Here is a 23,791-nt window from a genome sequence, read left to right on the forward strand (position 1 = left end):
ACTGCCAGTGCATCCATCTGACCAACACCTGCTGGGTTTTTCCTTTCAAGGCAAATATTATATGGACATGTGTATGCCCATGGGTTGCTCCATTTCATGTGCCTACTTTGAGACATTCAGCTTTTTCCTAGAATGGGTTGTGAGGCAATCTACGAGCCACCATCATGTGATGCATTACCTTGATGACTTCCTTTTGCTGGGGGTGGCGGGCTCACAGGAGTGCGCATGGGCATTGCGGGTGTTTTGCGTACTCATGCGTGCTTTTGGGGTCTCGCTGGCGCCAGGAAAAACAGTGGGGCCATCTACATGCCTAGAATTCTTGGGCATAGAACTTGACTCCGTAGAGGGTTGTTTCAGATTACCCAAGGAAAAGATTGCGAAGTTCAGGGCAGCCCTTCAACAATGTCTAGGGAAGGAGAAAGTCACATTACAGCAGTTACAGTAGACAGTTGGCCAGCTGAATTTTGTATTGAGGGTCATCCCTATGGCACGCCCATTTTCCCGCTCAATTGCGCAAACCATGCAGGGCCTGCACGATAAACACCACCACACGAGACTCTCAGTCGAGGTTCGCCAGGACATGCGGATATGGATTGCATTTCTGGAGGATTTCAATGGCAGAGTACTGTGGGGTGCCCCCACTGTGACCTCAACAGAGTTAGGACTATGGACCGACGCTGCTGGCAGTGTAGGGTTTTGCGCCACACTTGGCAACAAGTGGGTAGCACAAAGATGGCCCATTTGGTGGGAAGAAAGTGGTTTGACAGCAAACATTGGATTCCTTGAATTGTTCCCAAACTGGGTTGCTTTAAGGGTCTGGCCAGATCAATTGTCTTATCGAACCGTCATTTTCTGGTCGGACAACATGACTGTAGTGGAATGCATCAATAAACAAGCAGCACGTTGTAAGTTGATGGATGATTGTGCTAAGATGCATGAAGCTGAACGTGCAATTCAGGCCCAAACATGTTCCAGGGGTCTTGAATAACGCAGCTGACGCCCTTTCTCGCTTTAGTATGCAGGTATTCAGGGAACACCTACCGGCTGCAGAGGCCTCCCCAGCGCAATTTCCATCTACACTTTGGCAGATTGGTGCCCCCAACTACAGGACCTCGTGGCAGCCAGCCTAGCTCCCAGGACCAAGACAGGTTACGAAGGGGCGTTCAGGTCTTACTGTAATTTTCTGGGACAGGATTTGGAGACCAAATGGGATCAGGAGTCACATTTTGCTGGATACATGGAAACATTGTACAGGGAGGGGCGCTCAGCAGCGACTGCTAGCAGACACAAGGCAGCTGTCTCTTTCTTCGCACAGACAAGAGGGGCCAGTGATCCGACGAAAAGCTCATTAGTACAAAAGGCGATGAAGGGGTGGCGGCGCCTACAGGCAAACACCGCCGATGGCAGAAGGCCAATATGTCTAGATCGATTGGCAGTGGTATTGCTCGCCCTCCCAGACACATGCAGCTCGGATGTACGTTGTTTTTAGCACGCATGCTGTAACGCGGTTTTTATAACGCATTCTTTTACAACGCATAACAGAAAGGGGTGTTGGATAGTGAATATTTTAATTTACTATTCCAACACCAGGCCCCCGTTGACACTAGGGAAGGTGTTGGATAGTAAATTAGAAGTATTCCCTATCCTTGAGCGCCCCCCAGAGTCATGCGTTGTAATAGAATGCGATTTAAAGACCGCGTTGTAATAGCACTGCGTGCTAAAAGTTGCATCGTAAACGACGTTACCCATGCAGCTCGCCGGGAGAGGTACTCCTGTTCACAGCCGCCTTTTCCCTGACATTTTACGGGGCATTGCGGGTAAGTGAACTAGTGGCCAGAAGCAAACACGACAGGTTAGGTGGCCTACAGCTGACAGATACCACTATATGGGGCGACTCAATGTGGATTACCATTCGGAAATCTAAGACTGATCAGGAGGCCTGGGGAGAGAGTTTGGTGCTACACCGGGCACCGAACAACCCGTGCTGCCCAGTGTCGCATGTAGAGGCATTCATCAGGCAAGGGCGTGTGAGGCAATGGGGACGTTGTTAATTCATGCAGATGGTACCCCATTGACCAGGTTTCAGTTCCAAAGAGTGTTAGCACTGACTATTGCCAGAGCAGGTTTGAACCCCAACGAATTTGCAACACATTCTTTCCGGATAGGGGCGCCCACCGAGGCCACTGCGAGAGGTCTGCATGCCAACAGTGTGAAGAGAATTGGGAGATGGTCTTCCAATGCCTATAAGCGTTATGTGCGGCTGCACATGTTGTAAGGGTCAGTTCACCTCCCCTGACACCTGCCTTGTTTATGTTTATCTTTGAGTTTCTCGGGCCTGTGACGCAGGACGGAAATTACGACAGGGTCAGCAAATGCAACCATCAACATCTCGGCAACGGCAAGAAGACAAGAGGAAGACACATGTAGTATGGGTGGTTGGTCATTCTTAAGTGAAGCGCGCTAAACCAATTTTCCTTTCAGGAGGGGGTAGACGGAGGGTGCGGGGGTTTCAATGTCTCCTTTCATGGCAGAGGGGGGCTACGCCTTAGCCAGCTTAGGGGCCACATCTCAAACTTACTCGAAAAACACACCCCACCGCCCTCAGTGGTTATCCTCCATCAGGGGGGTAATGATTTGGCAGACCTAGGCAGAATGGTCTTGTTGGAAGAGATTATTTCAGCGGTAGGTTGGCTGGCAAAGTTGTTACCAGATTGCACCATAGTGTGGTCACAGTTGATACCTAGACTCCAGTGGAGGGGGGGTGAATCAGTCAGGGCGTTGAATCACTCGGTAAAGAGGGTCAACAATAAGATCGAGAAGCTGTTTCGAACACCTCACCTGCAGAGTATCCCACACGGGTGCATTTGGGGGGATCAGTTCTACTTACGGGATGGGGTCCACGTGACAGAAGCAGGCAATGACCTACTGGTAAGTAACATACTAGCATGGATAGAAGGTTTTGCTAGGGGGGATGACCTTTCAGTGTAAGCATTTTGGGGGGGGCCAGATAGTCGGTCAACTATGCTGGCCTGTGGCGGTAAGGTCATGATCGGTGAGCAGCAATTTTAGGTCCTTAGGGGCGGCACCATTAGCGAATGGGGTTGCCCAGGGGGAGGGGCCACTGGTCTCTTCTAGAACTTCAGGGGCAGGATATTCGCTTGCTTGGAAGGGTGCGGGGGAGGGAGTCACGCTTTCCTCGGGCTGGTAGCCACCCCACACATACACTATGACATCAGCAAATGGCGCGAGTGTAAGGGCCCTCCTTTCTTGGTTAAATGGAGTTCACAGATATTCGCTTGCTTGGAAGGGTGCGGGGGAGGGAGTCACGCTTTCCTCGGGCTGGTAGCCACCCCACACATACACTATGACATCAGCAAATGGCGCGAGTGTAAGGGCCCTCCTTTTTGGTTAAATGGAGTTCACGTAGCGTACGAGGGTAATCAGGAGAGGCACGAACTCTCCCGGTAACCGGGCCCTTGTCGCGCATGCGCACTCAGACGTGAGGGCGTAGCTGGGGAAAGGATCTGACACCGGTTAACGACCTTGCCGTAGGCCCAGAAATAATTAGAATGCAAAATTGAAAGTAGGATGTTAGATTTGGTTTGGAAACACGCTGTATTAGACATTTGTTAAGGTTAGCCCATCATACCTGTCTAACTTGCTGTAAATCTAATGTCTGAATTTTGCATTTAATAATTATGTAAATAATGTTTATTTTATTCAATTTTAATTTGTTTTCATATTTTAATAAATACGGCCGGGGGGTCGTGAGACCCCCTGCCTTCCAAAAGTATTCTCTTGCTGACTGATTACTATGTGAATTGGTTAATATTGTTGCATGATGAGGGGGGGCGGTCGGTAGTCCCAGTCCATGAGGAAAGGGGGGGGCCGCTCGGCCCTCACGCACGCATGGCTGGGCCCGGCCCCCCTTGCCCCGATCGATTGGTCGGTCCCGCCGTTGGCCCGGAAGCGGGTGAGTGCTTCCGGGTCAAGGGGGGCGGGACTAAAAGGGGGGTTAAGAGCCTGGGAGGCAGGGGAAGCACCCTCTTTGTGCCCGCGCTTCCCAGGCTCGCTCCTCGCCCCTGCTGTAGGGGCTGATAATTTTCCCCACCCTCCATCCCTGTTAGCAGAATGCAATTGGGACATTGGTAGGTATCACCGCTGATGGGTTTTCATGCTGTAATTATGGTTGTGTGTTTTCTTCCTTAGGCCTTTTTTCCCGTGTACAGGCAATATGTGATTAAACGTGCTTAATGGGTTGTGTTGATGCGATTTACTGATTTTCTCCTTAGGCCCTTTTCCCTTTACAGGTTTCTAATTGTCATATTTATTGCATTGGTCAGGCGGTAAGGTCATAATCGGTGAGCAGCAATTTAAGGTCCTTAGGGGGCGGCACCATTAGCGAATGGGGTTGCCCAGGGGGAGGGGCCACTGGTCTCTACTAGAACTTCGGGAGCAGGATATCCGCTTGCTTGGAAGGGTGCGGGGGAGGGAGTCACGCTTTCCTCGGGCTGGTAGCCACCCCACACATACACTATGACATCAGCAAATGGCGCGAGTGTAAGGGCCCTCCTTCTTGGTTAAATGGAGTTCACGGAGCGTACGAGGGTAATCAGGAGAGGCACGAACTCTCCCGGTAACCGGGCCCTTGTCGCGCATGGGCACTCAGACGTGAGGGCGTAGCTGGGGAAAGGATCTGTCACCGGTTAACGACCTTGCCGTAGGCCCAGAAATTATTAGAATGCAAAATTGAAAGTAGGATGTTAGATTCGGTTAGGAAACACGCTGTATTAGACATTTGTTAAGGTTAGCCCATCATACCTGTCTAACTTGCTGTAAATCTAATGTCTGAATTTTGCATTTAATAATTATGTAAATAATGTTTATTTTAATCAATTTTAATTTGTTTTCATATTTTAATAAATACGGCCGGGGGGGTCGTGAGACCCCCTGCCTTTCAAAAGTATTCTCTTGCTGACTGATAACTATGTGAATTGGTAAATGTTGTTGCATGATGAGGGGGGGGGTGGTCGGTAGTCCCAGTCCATGTTAAATTCCGCCTTATAGTTGCCTCCGTTGTTGATCTTTTAAAAGCATGCTGTTTGTCCCTAATGTGGCCACTTCCAGGTCGCTCGTAATTACAATGCAAATATCAAAAATGTGACATACAGCAATCTGAAACCTTGGCAGCTATGTAGACAGCTAGTGAAGGCAGATACAGGGTGTCTTGCAAACTCATGCACGCAGGCGGTACCTGCACCAGCCTCACCCGTACTCTGGCTTCTAGTCCATTGAGCGTGGCGCTCGTACTCACCCATGCAGACAGTAGGTCTCGCCCTTGTGTGACCTACAGTGCAGGGGCGGCTGGTGACATTTGAAAGTGGTGGGGCGTAAAAGTTTGAGTTCCTATGGCGAGCGAGGTTTGCAAGCAAGGCCGACCATCATAGTAGGCACATGGAACTTAAGCCTCAGGTAGCTGCTTCTCTGCCCCTCAAAGCTCCCGGGCAGCATCCTTGGAGACCCCTGTGCTCCCAGTAAAAGCCCTGTACATCAGTCGCGGGGGGGGGTGTTTGATGTTGCGCGGGGGGGGATTAAATATATAATAAAACTTACATCACCGCTGGTCCGGGTCTGCACCTCTTCTGCTCCTCAACCCCTTGGCGCCTTCACGTCGTTGAATGCCACTGGCAGCCCCTTGCAGCCAATCCTGGCACTGCAGGAGCACAGGTTACTCTGCGCCCGCAGCACGCCCATTAGGAGACCGAAGGGCTTCTAATGGGCATGCGCAAAAAAGCGGAAACACAAGTACGCATGCGTGGGCACGGGTAAAAAATTCACCCTCCGTCCCCACTCATGCGCACAAGTGTTGCTGCCTCCCTTTTGCCCTGGTGTCTGGTGACAATCATGTCAATCAACATGACGCCAGACCGCCCACCCCCTTCAGTCTCTAAAGGGGGTGGGCGGTCCGACGTCATGCTGACTGGCATGCATTGTCAGTTCTCCCTCGGCGTCTCCTGTGGGCAGCTGCGGGCGGGGGGGGCTACGCCCCACGCCCCTATGGACGCACCGCGCCTGCTACAGTGGCACACTTCTAGGACTCCATCACCTAACTAACGCTCTCCAGGACCCCAAGGAAAGGTCGAAAAAGTACTGCAAGTACTGTTGCCACGGAGAGCTTCAAAATTAATGAAAAAATGCATTGTACAATTACACGCATGAGCACCAGAACGGCAGAACACAAGGGGAGCTTAAAAATACGTATTCTATGACAAATTCCACAGTAGGCATTCAAGGGGGGAGCGCATACAGATGGGGAGCGGAAAAAGACGGAACACCTGTTTCTGAGCCGGCCCCAAAATATTCTCTTACTTATCGTCACTATTCCGACAGGAATTTTCTCGCCGTTGTTCCAGCCCAGCGTCAGACGGCGCTGCAGGGATCAGGAGTCAGGCTGTGCCTCAGCTTGCTGACTGGAGTGGCTGCTGGGCAATGGCAGGCACTCAATCAATGCCATAGTCACTGTCCACCAGTGTTAGCGAATCCTTATGGCTTGAAGCACTTCAGCAGGCAAGCATATGGGGCCCGTGACCGCGGGGGCAGGCCAAAATACAGGGCTGTCATTGGTAGACTTTTGCGCTCTCCCAGATTGACGGCCTTGTAAACCAAACAGCACTGCAGAGAGGGGTGTGATCAAACTTTGTGCTGCCTGTTTCTGCACGTTTTACAAGTGCTCCTCTCCACAACCCCTCCTTTTCCTTAGCTGCGGTGTTCAGTATCCAAACCGAGCTCTGCAACTTGCCTTGAACTCCACTTTGATTGGCTGTCAATGTCATGTGCTTTTCAGTATGTTATACACACAATTCACAATATCCAATTCATTCACATCGTTATACAGTTCATGCAGTATTACTGCATTGCTTGATCCTGCGAGTCCCACACCCTACCCCCCAACCACTGGTCATAGATACACGGCACAGACATACAGCTCCTGTGCCATTTACAGCCTATTGAAAGCTGGGGGTAAATGGCATTGGTAAAGGTAACACATTTTTGAGTGAGGAACCGGACAATACATGCAAAAAAGGACTCGTTATTCCAAGTCCACATGTTATTGTCCATTTGTGATCAATAAGTTTGGTGTTTAGGATATTGGCCTGAATCAAAGATTTCGGACCCCAATTCCTGCACCAAATAACAGGCTACACTTAAAGAACGCATAATTGTAGTAAATTTACAGTCCCCATATGGTGGCAGACTGAGTCCACTGTGCAGCTGTTGAACTTGTGACCTTGACAATCAAAGTTTGCATACGAGTAGAGCCTTTCACTTTCTGAACCATGCTGCCTGCTAGGGACATACGAAGGCAGGGGTGTATTTATGAACTGATACATGTTCTAGGACAAGTTTGTGATGTCACTGAATGTGATGAAATGACCCTGTGCCAACCGTTAATAATATATGTGTGTGTGTGTGTGTGTGGGTGTGTGTGTGTGTGTGTGTGTGATTAATTTATAAATCACATAATGTGTTAAGCGCTATGATACCTTCGGGTCTAGCTAGCGCTAAATAAAACTCATAATAATAATTTAAAAAAAATCTTTGGTTTTAAAAAAACAATTTTCTCTGTTATCTTCCCTCAGATATTCAAGTACATCAGTTTTAACAAAACAATGACTCAACTGTCTTCCACACTTGCTCGTTGTGCAAAGGATATTCTGGGCTTCGCCATCATGTTCTTCATTGTATTCTTTGCCTATGCACAATTGGGGTACCTTCTCTTTGGCACTCAAGTGGAGAGCTTCAGCACCTTTGTGAAATGCATGTGAGTATATGCTTTAAATTTTCAATGTATAATGGGAGATGTAGAAGAAGTATTTACCTCATCCAGTATGATACTCAAGTTTAGACAGAAATGCTTTATCAGGTTGACAATAAATATCTGTTGTCTGTTTAGGCCTCTCTAGACATCGGTTGTATTGGTGTGTTTGGTGTGCATGTTGGAGTTGGTATTGGTGATTGTACAGATATTAATGGTGGTGGTAATTTTGTGTGGCATTGATGGAGATGCGGTATTTATGGTGGTAGCGTCATATTGCTATTATGGTGGTGGTATTGCGAATGGGATTAGAGGTTTGTGGTAGCGGCAGTAGTGGTAATTGTAGTGGTCTTGTCTGGGATTTGTGGTGGTATTAATGCTATTGTTGGTTTCGGTTGTATTAGTGATGGTCAATAAATGAGAAGGCGGTAACCAGTTATGTACTAGGGGCGCTTTGCACATTCAGGGAAAGTACTAGCAGGTTGTAAAATAGTGGTGCTCTAGGAGGACACGAGGTTGGTTACCACAACCCCATGATCATCCACGATGTGGAAACTTCAGTTACAAAAGGATTCCTCCGAGCACACAAATGTCAGTAATAAATTGTCCAATTAAAACCTTCTTCTTGATATGTAGAGGTTCAGTCAGCACAGTCAGGTATGTTCTATCTTCCAAATTGTTTATTAATTGTTCCAATTTCAAATCCAAAATGAACAGCTCCAAATCAAAACAAAACAGCCAACACGTGTTTCGTCTCGCTTAAATTTAGCAATCAACTTCTTCAGGGCTGCAACCCAAAATAACAGTACATCAGAATAACTCCGAAGTTAATTCGTACACAATGCTCGAAAGAACTAGTCTTAAATCAAATTCCATGAAAGTTAAACATCCACAAGTCAACGCCCGTGTCAAAAGGAAGAAAAGAGGGATAGAGCCATGTTCCAAAAAGATATCACCCAAAGTATGTGCTATTAAATTTAATTTTCTTAGTCTATAATTTTCCAATAACAAGGGCTACTACCAACCTTGTATACTAAATGTTCTTCAATACAACGATCCTCCACGATATGTATTCAATCCAAATTAGAGTAAGTTCCTTCTCAAAATAAATCGATTAAGTCCCTATAACAAATTAAAATACAACATTCGTATTTCACCATAAGTATTCCATCCACATAAATCAATAATAATAGAACGATCTAAAAACAATATATTGTCTACCCACCAGCTATTTTACACTCCTATCTTAACCATGGTCCCTTAATCATAAACCGGTACCACCATGCGACTGAGTTAACACTCTAAGTCTCCTCAAAGTCCAATGCATCCTAAAATCATACGGCTACATATCTCAGCTACACTTCTCACATGTGTAGCTGCTCTCCAGCCATAAAGGTGCCCAACTTTGTAATTCATCGTAACCCAAGGTTGCGCAGCAGTATCACATATGCATGTCATAGTTGCTCACCTGTTTAACTCGTCCCGTACAATACTACGGTAAATTAGTAGTCTCATTCCCCGTCTAGTCTCCAAAATTGCGTCACCTAAAATGCACCAAAGGCGCGATATTGTAATACCCATGTCACACTCCTCCAAGGTCTACACATGTGTTTCAACCTAACTAAATTACCCCGCTCACCTTCAGTAATGCCTGCTTCGTAATATTTATGTAATATCCGCGTCTCACTTCAAATCCAAGATAAGTCCCAAAAACACCCTTACGAGTACGTAATCTGTAAATTACACAAACTCAATTAGGTCTCATCATTCCCAACCAATTCCTCACACATCTGCCACGAAAATCCCACAGCACGAGTAACTCACCAAGTGTCTTCAGCACCTCTCCCGCATACTGACGCCGGTGTGCATCTCCAGCGCCATCTTAGACTGGTTATTTACGCTGTCTCTTTGTGGGCGCCATCTTAACCTAGTATTTTAGTGAATCAGTGTAAAACCCCTATAGAAACTATCCCTCATACCTCATACCTCATAAATTTCATCCAAATCTATTATTATGTCGCGCTCGCAGCCACAATCTCTGTTAATCGTATATATAAAGTTACACTGCCCGACTCGCGTAATATCCCAATACTTTTTTCATTCCATACCAAATCTCATCTCGTAGTTCACTTGTTGAACTACTTCGTAGTCCTCTTCCTGACCTACTCAGTACCTCCATAAGTCAATTACTATGATCAAGTCTACCTAATAAATCATAATTACGGTAAATTATCGCTCGACTGCACCTAAAGTTGGAAAAATCAGTAATGTGATCTAATGTAAAATAGAATGAGCTCGGGCGTCCCTATACTGAGTTCAGCTATAGTTACCGTCACAATCTCCACCATCGCACCTTAGTGCGATTCATAAATCCAACTCCTATCCTATCGTACCATCATACATGAGAAAACTCTTATATTCATAACAGTCAATACAACTAGAAATACAAAATAAGCTCGGGCGAGTCATTACTGAGGTTAGCAACGATTACTGTCAACCTCACAGCCATCGTATCACAATGCGCTTCATAACGTGTAACCCATTCTGGTGGGTCACGCGTATGACATATGTATTCAAGTCAGTTCCTATCCACTTGTACTGTCACATATAAAAAAACGTATTTCCATATCAGCGATTGTATCAAAAGAAAATAGAGGATTAGAAAGAAAAGAAAAGGATAGGGTAGATTGCAAAGAGAGAAAAAAAGAAAAACTATGGGATGATAAATGATAAAAATTCAATCATTCAATCATTACCAACATGCAGTGAAATCCCTGCCTGCCTATTTATATCTATAGTCACCAGTATTCCTGTAATCACAATCCCTTAACAAATTCATGTTCTCATATTCAATACATCTTTTACACAGCATGTACTGTCACATGCAAATCCAATCATAAATCGAATTACCTTCAGAGTATAAATTCATATTCTCATATTCAATACATCTAATAGACAACATGTACTATCACGTACAAACCCAATCGTGAATCATATTATCTTCAGAGAATAACAACATCGGTTATTCACACACTTAGTGCGGAGTACAGGGAGTCAGTGCAATACCAGGAAATGCATTTAGTCCTGACCCAAGAAGTACTGAAATTCATTATCTATGTTCATACCAAGTTCCACAGCTTTAAGTTTCATAAGCCAGAGAACTTCTAGTCTCCTTAGTTTCAATTGTCTATTGCCTCCCCTCGAATCTTGCTTCACATGTTCAATACCATGTTTGGTGTGCATGTTGGAGTTGGTATTGGTGATTGTACAGATATTAATGGTGGTGGTATTTTTGTGTGGCATTGATGGAGATGCAGTATTTATGGTGGTAGCGTCATATTGCTATTATGGTGGTGGTATCGCGAATGGGATTGGAGGTTTGTGGTAGCGGCAGTAGTGGTAATCGTAGTGGTCTTGTCTGGGATTGGTGGTGGTATTAATGCTATTGTTGGTTTCGGTTGTATTAGTGATGGTGTTTGTGGTGGCATTGCTGGTAGTGGCATGGATGTTATTGATAGCAGTGGTATTGGTGCTGGGATAATTAGTTGTGTTGTTATTGTGTGTGCAGGATTGGCAGCAAGTTTTCTGATATATTAAAGGCAGTGATGATAATTGAGGTGCTATTGGTGATGGTGGACTTGGTGCATGTGGTGGTGGTATTGATGATAATATTGGTGTGGTATGTGCATTGCCATGGTTCTGTGGTGTTATGAGAGTGAGATTGATAGTTTGTCAGTACTGCAGCTTTTGGTATTGGTATTGGGATATTTGTATTGGCGGCGCTGGCGTTGGTGTGGCATTGGTTATGGTGTTATTGATATATTATATATATAAATATATATATATTTATAGTTTACTCAAGTATCTATAACTTGTGCCCTAATGTAATTATAACTCACTTTTTTTTTTTGTACCACAAAAATACATGTGTATTTTTTGGGCCGGGGCTGGGGGGGGGGGAGCTTTCAGGGTCCCCCCTCACCAACCCAGGTAGGAGGGTATTCCTGCCTGTTTCTTTACTTTTTTTCTCGGGACAGGGGACCAAGTCCCCGAGTCTTAAAATGGCTGCTGCACGATCTTTGTTGGAAACCAATCAGATCTTATCTCGACATCTGTCAGCTCTGTGGATCTTCAGTGCAGTGGAATATACAATTTTTTTAAACCTTAATTTCCCAAAAACTACTGAGTGGATTTACACAAAATCACAAAAAGCCCACTTTCTGGACCAAGATGTAGCTTTCTGCCAAATTTGATATAATTCCATAAAAGCCATTTCCGTCAGCTCGCTAGTCATACTAGTCGAACTATAACTCACGCCTTCTTTATAAACAGCTCACACTCTTTCGTATTGCATCACTTATACTATGTTAAATCCAAAAATTCATAGCAACACTTATGACACCTCAAATGACATAATTTGTGAGAATACTGTGCATGGTTGAGTGGCGAGTTATGGTTCATGTATTATGGCTAGCAAGTTGAGAACACTGTGTATGGAGGTGCGTGATTTTTAGTACTTTGAAGGTGGTCTGTAAATCATGACTTTAATATATATATATATATATATTACCTACTGGCGGTCGCCAGTAGGTATATATAGTTAGGATTTTTTCCCTATGGGTTTTTTGAAAATTCTATGTCTAATAACTTTGGCGTTTGTGGACGGAATTGGCTGAAATTTTCTGGAAAATGGAACATTTTGTTTCTGAGCAGCCCCTGGATATTTGGGGGGGGTTCGTCCAGGGGGGGCCGAGAAAAAAGGGGTCCCAAAACGTGTTTTTAACATTGAGTTTTCCATAGGGCGGTCTGTCGCATTTTTAGCCCGAACGGCTGAATGGATTTGCACGAAACTTGGCAAAATTGTAGAGACTGGTAGCCCGATGTGCCTTTTGTAGGTCTCAATTTATGTGCTCCAGTGGATTTTGAAAAATTAACATTTAAAAAAAGATATATATCTGTAACAGCGGACTGGGCAGCTCCCGGTTCGCGGACCGGGGAGCGTACCAAAACTTCGCGTAGCGAAGCTGATTGGCTCTCCGGCGTCTGTAAACATTCCAAACAGTCCGGAGCGGCCGCCATCTTGTCTCTCGGTAGGATTGAGAGACAAGAGGAGGCCAAAACAAAAAGGGAAATAACCATAAGGGGGCATAGTAGATCCTCCCTGACCCCTTAGGTTTAATGTGGAGGCTTTAAAAGGGCCCCGCGGGGCAAAAAAAAAAATAACTTTTTTTTTTGTTTTTTTGCGTGGGTAGCGCCCGGTACGCGAACCGGGAAGCGTTCTGGGCAGCGTACTGCAATGAAAAATGAATGATAGACTTTTCAAATGCTGTATGTTAATTGATTGTTGTTTTTGTTGATTATTTTTTTTATTTTTTTTTTTTTAAGCATTTTTTATTGTGTTTCATATTTTATTAAACTTTCTAACATTTAATTGTCAGAAATTTCAAAATTATCATGGAATATACATTGTAGTCTCTGAGGTTGTAAAATGTCCTCATTTGCAAGGAGGTTATCTACTGCTTGTACACATTGCAGTAGTTCTTGGTCCCAAGTTTCATCCATAAATTCAATCTCATTTGGATCAATGATTTCTGTGTTGGACTCTGGAAGGACAATTTCAAATGAAATTTTTTGTTCGCTTTCCATTTTCCCTGAAATTTGCATAAAAAATATATATATTAGTAGAGGTAGGGCAATGTTGGGATTAATTTTAGATAGGCAGTTTTTAACAGTGAATTTATCTTTGGGCAGTGTATAGTATCAGAGTGATTGTATCTAAATTTATAAGTACTACAGAGGGATAGTATATAACTAACAGAAAAAGTTTGCCATAATAACTTAAAGTGCACAATATACTTCAGTTTTAAAAATAACAACTTACCTTTAAAAATAAGTTGAAGTTATTAATGAAAATCCTATTGAAATGTACACCAGGAAGTAGTAGTCAAAATGGCTGTGTTTCCTTCTCTTCCTTTATATATATTCGGGTACATAACCAATCAAATGTCAGGTAAAAAAAGTAGAAAATGAAAGTAACATTTTAATTGGTTGTGAATTCCAACACTTCAGATGTGTTTTGTGAAGTAATTTACCTCACGGTATTTAGAGAGGTCTACAGGCTAAATGGCTAAATGGAATTCCAATCAAATTTGTGAAAATGGTAGGGATTGGTATGTAGTATGAGCTAATCTATATTTGGTGAAATTATCTCAAGTGGCTTTTGTGTGAACTACTTTCCCACCTTTTTTGATGGTGCGCTTCCCAGGGAGCGACCAGGTACGCGAACCGTTGAGCGCCCCGGTTCGCGGACCTTAAGCGTTCCAGGAGTCCACCATTTTGTGTTTCGGTCGAATTAAGATACAAGATGGAGGGCAAATAATGTTCAGAATGGGTAGAAGGGGGCACGGTAGAGTTATCTTGACCCCCTAGGTTTTCTGAGGGTGGCTGAGGAGGCTTATATGTGCGAAAAAAAAAAAAAATCAAAAAAAAATTCGCGAGGTTAGCTCCCGGTTCGCGTACCGGGTAGCGGCCCCGGTAGCGTATTTTGTTGAAAATTAGTGAAAAATGTTAGAGTAAAATAATAATTGTGAGTGATCAGATGTAGGGTAGCTCTGAGAAGAGCTTTTGGGTTTATGGTACATTTAGGTACTTATAAGTAGGTACCAATGCACATTCTTAAATTCAGAGTGAAAATTCTGTTGCCCTCATCTGAGAAGTGAACTCCATCTCCTCTGTAGATATCTTGCATGTAGTAACGCAAGTTATTGTTGTACAGGGAGCCCATTCCATGGTCTCTCATGTAAGCTGAAACAGATTTGTTTACATGCTTCCTCGATTTCTCAATTTGTGGACAAAATTGGTTGGACCACCTCCATTTCTGTCTTTGGCATATATTTGAATATACCAAGGCAGTCTGAGGAAAAAGTGCCATTAATTGCTCAAAGGTGTCCTTTAAAAGCATTTCCAGACCTACCCCAGTCAAAGTGCCCAAGTCATTACCTCCACAGTGCACAATTAACAGGTCAGGTTTGGGCAAATGCATAAAGGTTTTCACCAATGGTATCAATTGGTGACATTTTAATCCTCTGTGGCCAAACCACTTAATTTCCACATCTTGTAAATTGAGGTTAGGTAAATTCCTGCTTTCAACGTACCTTTGAGCCCAGTGAATATAACTATGACCAACAATCCAGACAGAAAACATGGTGAGAGAAGGTTCTCCTGCAGTCAGATGAAGTGTGGCAATGAAATGGCAGTTGAAAAAATGAGAGTTTGAAATGAAAAAAACTATGGAGTTTCTGTGTTCATGAAGCAGTAACAGTGATTGGTGGATTTTGATTGATGAAAACAGAAAGTTAGGGTGTACAGATGTGTTGTTTGAGAGATGTATTTTGAGTGGTCAATAAAAAATCCTTAAATGAAAGAAAGCACTGGATATGCAGGTGCACTGAGAGTTCAGAGTTCAATTGCAACATTGTTGTGTGAACTTGCAAACACCAGATTTTCTCCAAGAGGTGGTTGCTATGGAAAATAGCCAGAAATGGCAGAGGGGGGAAGGGTTTTCATTTGAAAAAAAGTGAGGGAAGAGTTTTGATTGGGTGACATGAGAAATATGTGTGAAGAATTACAGCATTTCTGTGCTTTTGATAGCTGCAGACTCTGGAGTGCATACCTTTTGCTCTGCTGAAGACAAATTGGTGTGTTTCTTAGACTGTTTTCAAACTCAAAGTATTTGCTAAGGTGAGAAAATATTTCTTTATTTTAGATAGAGAATAGTGTGCTTTAAGGAGAAAATTATGATTTATGTGGCGCAAATTGCTTGTAAATATGCTCTCACATGTGCATGGAAAAATTTGATTTTGAATGTTAGTGTTATATAGCCATGTTAAAAGTGACTCAACCATGCTGGAAAGTCAATCAAAAAATGATTTCATGTGTTTTAATGACATTTTAAGTCATTTTCCCATGTGCAGTGTTTAGAAATTATGATTTGAAAATCGTTTTTGGGGAAAAGGAATTGTTTATAAAATCATGACAAGGACATAATGGTGTATGGTTCTTTATAAGGCAATTGACTGTCCCTGATGTTATTTTTCTCATTTTAGTGTAAGACCTTTCTCTGTGGCGCAAATTGCTTGTAAATATGCTCTCACATGTGCATGGAAAGTTTTAATTTTGAATGTTTGTGTTACATAGCCATGTTAAAAGTGACCCAACCATGGAGGAAAGCCAATCAAAAAACGCTTTCATGTGTTTCAATGACATTTCAAGTCATTTTCTCATGTGCAGTGTTTAGAAATTATGATTTGAAAATCGTTTTTGGGAAAAAGGAATTGTTTTTAAATTCATGAGAAGTACATAATGGTGTATGGTTCTTTATAAGGCAATTAACTGTCCCTGATGTTATTTTTCCCATTTTAATGTAAGACCTTTCTCTGTGGCGCAAATTGCTTGTAAATATGCTCCCACCTGTGCATGGAAAGTTTTAATTTTGAATGTTTGTGTTACATAGCCATGTTAAAAGTGACCCTACCATGCAGGAAAGCCAATCAAAAAACGCTTTTATGTGTCTTAAGGACAATTTAAGTAATTTTCCCATGTGTAGTGTTTTGAAGTTATGATTTGAAAATCGTTGTTGAGGGAAAGGAATGTTGTTAAAATTTATGTGCGCCATATGCCCCCAAATTTCTTTTTTAGGGTTGCAGCAGGGTGTTCTTGAGACACCCCTGCACCTTTGGAATAAATTCCTAATTTGTGATGAGCAAATTGTTAATCGCAAATTGCACCTTCATTTATATGAGCCTCCTAGCTCATGGAAATGAATGGGTAATTTGCAATTAGCAATTTTCTCATCGCAAATTTGGAATGGTAAAGAATCGCTATTTATTCCTTAAAATTCGCTTTTTTGGAAATGCAAAATAGTTATATGATACATATGGCGGTTGATGTCTAACAAGATAAGAAGCTTAGGTATACATTTATGATGACTGGCGCAATGAAGTAGAAATCACTTACTTCATTGGTAGGCCTTTACATGAATTATCTCCTCTGTATTCTTCATCAAGCGTAACTTTAATCTGCAATCCTGAGTAGGCCTCACCTTAAACAAACCTCTGGATAGGCCACATCCTATTGTCATCCTGAATTAATCATTTAAAATGCTAGGGACAGATTTATGATAGGTGTATACCTCTTTTGTGCCACTTAGAAAACATTGTCCATGTGGAAATGACTTAAAATGTCCTTAAGACACATGAATGTGTTATTTTAAAACGTTTGCAATTTTTTTGGGTCACTTTCAACATGGCTATGTGACTGAAACAGTCAAAATCTAAATTTGCAATGCACAGGTGGGAGCATATTTACAAGGAATGTGCTTCATGGGGAAAGGTCTTATAATGTAATATGGGAAAAATGACATTAGAGACACTGAAATGCCTTATAGAGAAGCATACACCATTATGTCCTTGTCATAAATTTGCAAACCATTACTTTTCCCCAAAAACGATTTTCAAATTATATTTTGAAAACACTGCACATGTGGAAATTACTTAAAATGTCAATAATTCAAAATTTGCGATTCCTTAAATGCAATGTATCAAAAAAAAAATATGTAAAAAATGATATTAAGGATTTGGAAACTACCACCAACTTCTAGTTTGTGGTAATTTGCGAATTCTTTTCAAAAAGCATTTTTTTCAAAAAAAAAAAAGGTCCCATATGACGCCCATACATGCCATTAGGGCATGTAGGTGTGCCATGTGCTCTCAAATTTCTTTTTCAGGGGTGCAGCAGGGTGTTCTTGAGATACCCCTGCACGCTTGAAAAAAATCCTATTTTGTGATGAGCTAATTGCTAATCACAAATTGCAACCTTAATTCCTATGAGCCTCCTAGCCCATGGAAATGAATGGGTAATTTGCAATTAGCAATTTGGTCATTGCAAATTAGGAATAGTAAAGAATTGCTATTTATTCCTTAAAATTTGCTATTTAGGAAATGGAAAATAGTTTGATGGTACATATGGTGGTTCATCTGTAACAAGATAAGAAGCTTAAGGATACATTTATGATGACTGGTGCAATAAAGTGCACATTACTTACTTCATTGGTAGTCCTTTATATGTATTATCTCCTCTGTATTCTTCATCAAGCGTAACTTTGATCTGCAATCCTGAGTAGGCCTCACCTTAAACAAACCTCTGGATAGGACACACTTTATTGTCATCCTGGATTAATCATTTAAAATGCTAAGGATAGATTTATGATAGGTGTATGCCTTTTTTCTGCCACTGTGCGTCACTTTTATGATGCAGCGGTGGTGCAAAATATTTGCTATGAGGTGACAACATTAAAAATTGATGCATTTAGGCAGATATGTCATGGTGTAAAAAAAAAACGTACCACATAAAACCCAATCAGGAGTAATGCAAAAGATGCACCATGTCGCAAGACAGGCCTCACTTGGGGCCATATGTATCAAGCTAATTAGCATTTGCAAAGATCAAAATTCTATGAATTTCGGCCTTTGCGAATGTTAATTAGACAAATGGTATGTATCAAACAACTTTGATGCAAAATAAGGAGTAGCAAAATTTGCTATTCCTTATTTTGCGATTGCACTGAAGCATTTGTAAATTTTGTGACTACTTAAATGCAATGTATCAAACAAAAACTATGTAAAAAATGACATTAAGGATTTGGAAACTATTGTGGTAAATTAGTGGTAATTTGTGAATTCTTTTCAAAAAGCTTTTTTTCAAAAAAACAAAAGGTGCCATATGACGCCAACACATGCCCTTAGGGCATGTATGTGTGCCATATGCCCCCAAATTTGTTTTTCAGGGGTGCAGCAGGTGTTCTTGAGACACCCCTGCACCCTTGGAAAAATTCCTAGTTTGTGATGAGCAAATTGCTAATCGCAAATTAAACCTTCATTCATATTAGCCTCCTAGGCCATGGAAATGAATGGGTAACTTGCAATTAGCAATTTGCTCATCGCAAATTAGGAATGGTAAAGAATCGCTATTTATTCCTTAAAATTCGCTATTTAGAAAATGTAAAATATTTTGATGATACATATGGCAGTTCATCTGTAACAAGATAAGAAGCTTAGGGATAGATTTATGATGACTGGCGCATCACCAGGGATGTGACAGTCATCCTGCGCCACTGTTCCGCCACCCATGTTGTGCTGCATTTAGAATGCGGCGCAGCATGGGGCAAAAACGGCACAGATGCGTGACGCATCTGTGCTGTAAAGGTGGCGCATTGCTGGAGTTGTATCGCAAGTGCGATGCAGCTCCAGCAAGGCTCAGGGGTGCCCCATCTCCACAATGCTGCGTCAAGACCTATGCCAGCTTCAATCAGGCGCAGGGTTTTGACGCAGCTTTCTCCTATCTGATTGTAAATGCGGCACACCATGGGTGGTAAAGCAGTGGTGCACATTAACTGGTGCATGCCTGGGGATGTGCCATTTAATATAAATCTGCACTTTAACATTTGAGTATGTGCAGGGGACACAGAGTCGTTGAGGCTTATCCAAGGTTAAGAAGAGATGAGTCCTGTTCAGTGAAAAATTAGACATAGGCTTCACCTGCTCAGCATTGCTGGACATGGCTAAATAATAGCTGCAAAATGTTAATCTTGTTAAACAATTTTACTATTATAATCTCTGAGATTTGTTTCTTACTCTGCAACATCTCATTGTTGTTATCTTTCTTTAAAGATAAAGACAACATCAACATGAGCGACAATCAGCAATCAGTTGATTTTGACCTCATCATTGAACTCGTAATTGAAACATCAGTGGATGTTGATCCCTTGGATGATTTAAATCCTGAGGATGAAGAAGAGCGTGATGAGGATGCAGATTTGTCCGAATTATATGATATAGGATGGGAAGCTGACCTGCTTGAGCCTTTGGAATTATAAACATTTATTTTTAAAATGTATAATCAATAAAAAGTAAAAAGGTAAACCGTTTAATTTAAAAATAAAGACACCTTCAAAAACAGGTTATGTGTAGTGTCTTCAATAAAATATTAAAATATGCTCATAAAAGTAGATCAGATTCACATATAAAATAGCATAGGTAACATAAATATAAATGTCATTTCTTTTCTGGTATTTCTGTATTGTAAAAATGGCAATGACTAAAAAATCTTCAAATTAAAATGTCAAGTAGTGTGTTATGTTTTTGATCACTATTACTGATTTACTGTTTGATAATAATGTTTATTAACATTTTTTATTATATTTTTCCTCAGATTCAACTGCAGATCATTTCAAGAATTTAATATGCCTACAACAGAAAGACAGATAAAGGCTGCAAAACGTCAAAGACAGCAGGAGAAAAAAAAAATGCAGCAGTCCTCTAACAAAAAGATTTCTCAAGCCACGAAGAAAGCACTGGGTAAGAGCTCTAAATATTTCATAAGAAATATTTGTAATAAAAAAAATATTACTACAGAAAATGTTTCAGTCCATAACACGAGCAGTAAATCAAATGGAAAGAAAAGGACAATGGAAAATGTTACTGCTAGAGCAAGAGATAAATCTGTGCATGATAGTAGAAGGAAACAACAGTTTAGGGAGATTCGTAAACGAATGTTCCGCAACAGGATAATTGGCAATTTGTTAAAAAATATTAAGAAAGGTCAACAGAAACTAGTTTTTTATAAGAGAAAAAAAAAAGTTGAGAAAGTTATTGATCAGGCATTTGAAATTAAACGTAAGTTATTTATTTTGATAATCAATAGAATTAGGAAACTAAACAAGGCAATTTTTGATTTCAAAAGAAATAGTAGATGGAAGAGAATAGTTAATCGTAGTAATTTTTGTGAAGTTTTTTCTGGAGAATGGATGCATAGTTCAAGCTGTGAGGCATTTTTTAATGAAGAGAGTTATTTCCAGGATAATGATTTGGTGCATGCAGTTGACATCAGTGGTCGTGCTTATGAAGTGAAAGATGGTTGTCCAGTTGAAAAAGAAAAACTTGTGACAACAGAGGCAGAAGAGTTGTTAGGTAATGAGGTTTTAGGAAGACGTGTTAAGGGTCCTGTGTACACCTGGAAGTGTAGTAGTATTTGCAGTGTGCGACAGGATTCCATCAATTTGCTTTGTGATTTTGTACGGTCATTTAACAAAAAAAGTTTGAAGCAGAAAATGAGGTTGTTGCAAGAATTAGATCCTTGCAGAGTAAGAGAAGTGACAGGTTTGCATGGTCATTCACTGGCTTGTCTTTCCAGGAGAGTATGCCAGAGTGTTTTTCATCATTTCAGGATGCTAGCAGTGCATCATAACAAAGTGAGGAAATTAGTTAGAATGTTGTATTATGCTAAGAGTCCAGCAATTATGCTGAAACAATTATGCGCTGCTCTTTTGCATGGTTCTGAAATAGATGTGAAGAATATATGTGAAGAAATTGAGTTTTGTTACTTTGGAAGTAAAGAGGAGAATGTTGAAATTGAGCAAGAAGTAGAGGGTCATTTGGAAGATAGTGTACATGTTTCCAGTACAGATAATTTCCAGAGGGAAATTGCGACGTTTGACATGAAATCAAGTGAGAGGCCTAATTTCACTTGTGTGTGTTGTAGACGCACTTATTATAAGAATCAGACTAAGTTAGTGGATTTATATGCAAAAAGTGAAAGGGAAAATAATAGTGAATGGAAGGATTTTGCAACATACTTGATGGTAGAAAATTGTTTTGATTTGGGATTGGATCAACGTGTGTGTACTTATTGTTGTAACAAATTAAAACAAAACCAGATGCCTGCTAGAGCAGTTCATAATAATCTGGAATTGGTTGAGATTCCTTCTGAATTGAAGGACTTAAATACTTATGAATCTATTTTGATTCAAAGTATCCATCCCTTTCAGGCTATTGTAAGAATGGAGCCAAAGACAGGGAAATTGCCTCCATCAGATTTACAGAGAGGATTAAAGGGAAGAGTTGTTTATTTGCCTCTAGATTTGAAGAAAAACATTAACACAATTGGAGTAGAAAAAGTGGAAGAGGAACCTCTGGTTATCTTAGTTAATGGGGTTCCGACAAAGAATAAGAAAATATGGCAAGATTTAGTAGATGTTAGGAAAGTTAAAAAGGCAACATTGTATTTGAAAAAAAATAATAAATACTATAAGAATGTATATGTTGCAGAAGAGGAAGTAAGTGAGGAAGAGGATAGCGATTTGTGTGCTGGTCAAATTGAGAAAGTAGAACCCTCTACTAGTGAGGAAATATATGAACATTATAGTGTTCATCCTTTGCATTCCAAGGAAGTCATGGGGAATGCTATTGAGTTGTTTCAAATGAAACAAGCCAAAGGGAGTCCCATTAGTGTTTGGGAGGAAAGTTTGGAAGCTCGGTGTTTCCCACAGCTTTTTCCAACAGGTCAGGGAGGAAGATATGATGAGCGACCTCATCAAATTCCTGCTTCTGAATACCGGACTTTGCGATTGTATGCAGGAGATGCTAGGTTTCGACAATGCATTCCTTATTTGTTTCATCTCCTGTTTGAAAGCGATCTGTCTGGACTGTCATATGCAGTGAACCACATCTTGAAAAGTGGTATACACATGCAAAACATCTCGGCAAGTGATTTTATGGATAAAGTCAATGTCCAAGATAGTATTTTGGATTCTCACCTGATTAATCTCATGGCGTGTCAGCGTGGTACTAATGAGTACTGGTACCGTCGTCATGGTGATTTAAAATGTATGCTGAGGAACTTAGGTACTCCCACATGGTTCCTCACTCTGAGTTGTGCCGAGTATGGCTGGGAAGACTTACTTCAATTTCTACGAGAGGCAAATGCTAACGTAGATAACATTGAATTCAAGACACCCGGAGAACTGTGCTCTTTGGATCCAGTCAATGTATGTAGGTACTTCAATCATAGATTTGAAGCTATGATGTCTTTCATCATGAATAAGAAGAATCCACCTCTTGGAGAGGTGTTGGATTTCTTCTGGAGAAAGGAGTACCAAGCAAGAGGTGCTCCTCATATACATATGTTGTTGTGGATCAAGGATGCACCTAAATTTGGAACGGATCCAGAAGACTCAGTGATGAGTTTCATCCAACAGTATTCTACGTGTGCTGTTCCAAACGCAAAGGAGAAGAAAAGCCTAAGAGAAAAAGTTCTGCGTTTCCAAAGCCATCGATGTGGAAAGTACTGCCGTCGTAAATTCCGAAACAAGGACAAGTTCTACACCAAATGTCGTTTCGGCTTTCCACGACCGGTGATTTCTAAAGGAAGAGTAAACAGTTTGATGTCTTCGCTGCGACATAATGTGATGAAGAAATCACCTAAAAACACATACAATTTGAAGAGGAATGAAGAGTCCAAGTACATCAACGACTACAACCCGGTGATTTTGTCCATGTGGAATGCTAACATGGATATACAGTTTTTGGCTGATAACTGTATGGCTGTGGCTCGGTATGTGACGTCTTACATCACCAAAAAAGAGAAGACAGAATTGAAGGATATGTGGGAGGACATTTCCCATGAAAAGAGCCTCAGCAAGAAGTTGTACAGTTTCAGTCTGAAGATGTTGTCGCATCGAGAAATCGGAGCGTACGAATGTTCTGACCGGTTGTCTTCAGCAAGTCTCTATGCCAAGTCCAGGAGTATCGTTTGGGCGAGTCTTGGTCTTGCTGCAACGCGTAATCGAGTTCTCAAACCTGTGCGGGAAATTGAGTATTTGGCGGAAAAGGAGCCAAACAGTACCGACATTTTGAAGACAAACATGTTGGATACATATTATCCAAATTGAAGCAGTCACCTAGAGAATGTTTGTCTGTATGAGGTTCTGCAAAATTACATATTCAAGAGGAACATCAAAGAAGATACTGAGAAAGGAGTGTATGCTGTAATAGGAAGTGAGGGATGTCTGGTCAAGCAAAGAAAATGCCACTTGATAAACCATCGAAAATTGAGTGGCGAATCTCCTGAAAAAAAGGAGTT

The 23,791-nt window shown here is 41.6% G+C and overlaps 1 protein-coding gene across 1 annotated transcript in view; it reads left to right on the forward strand.

Moving 5' to 3' along the window:
• PKD2L1 (polycystin 2 like 1, transient receptor potential cation channel) overlaps positions 1 to 23,791 on the forward strand; it is a 2,231,834-nt gene that overhangs the window by 1,121,520 nt on the left and 1,086,523 nt on the right. The window contains exon 8 of the mRNA XM_078641081.1: positions 7,641 to 7,822. Coding sequence (XP_078497207.1) covers positions 7,641 to 7,822 — 182 coding nt within the window. The remainder of the gene's footprint in view (positions 1 to 7,640; positions 7,823 to 23,791) is intronic.

The sequence above is a fragment of the Lissotriton helveticus genome, chromosome 5_1 (assembly GCF_964261635.1).
Source record: "Lissotriton helveticus chromosome 5_1, aLisHel1.1, whole genome shotgun sequence".
NCBI classification, from domain to species: Eukaryota; Metazoa; Chordata; class Amphibia; order Caudata; family Salamandridae; genus Lissotriton; species Lissotriton helveticus.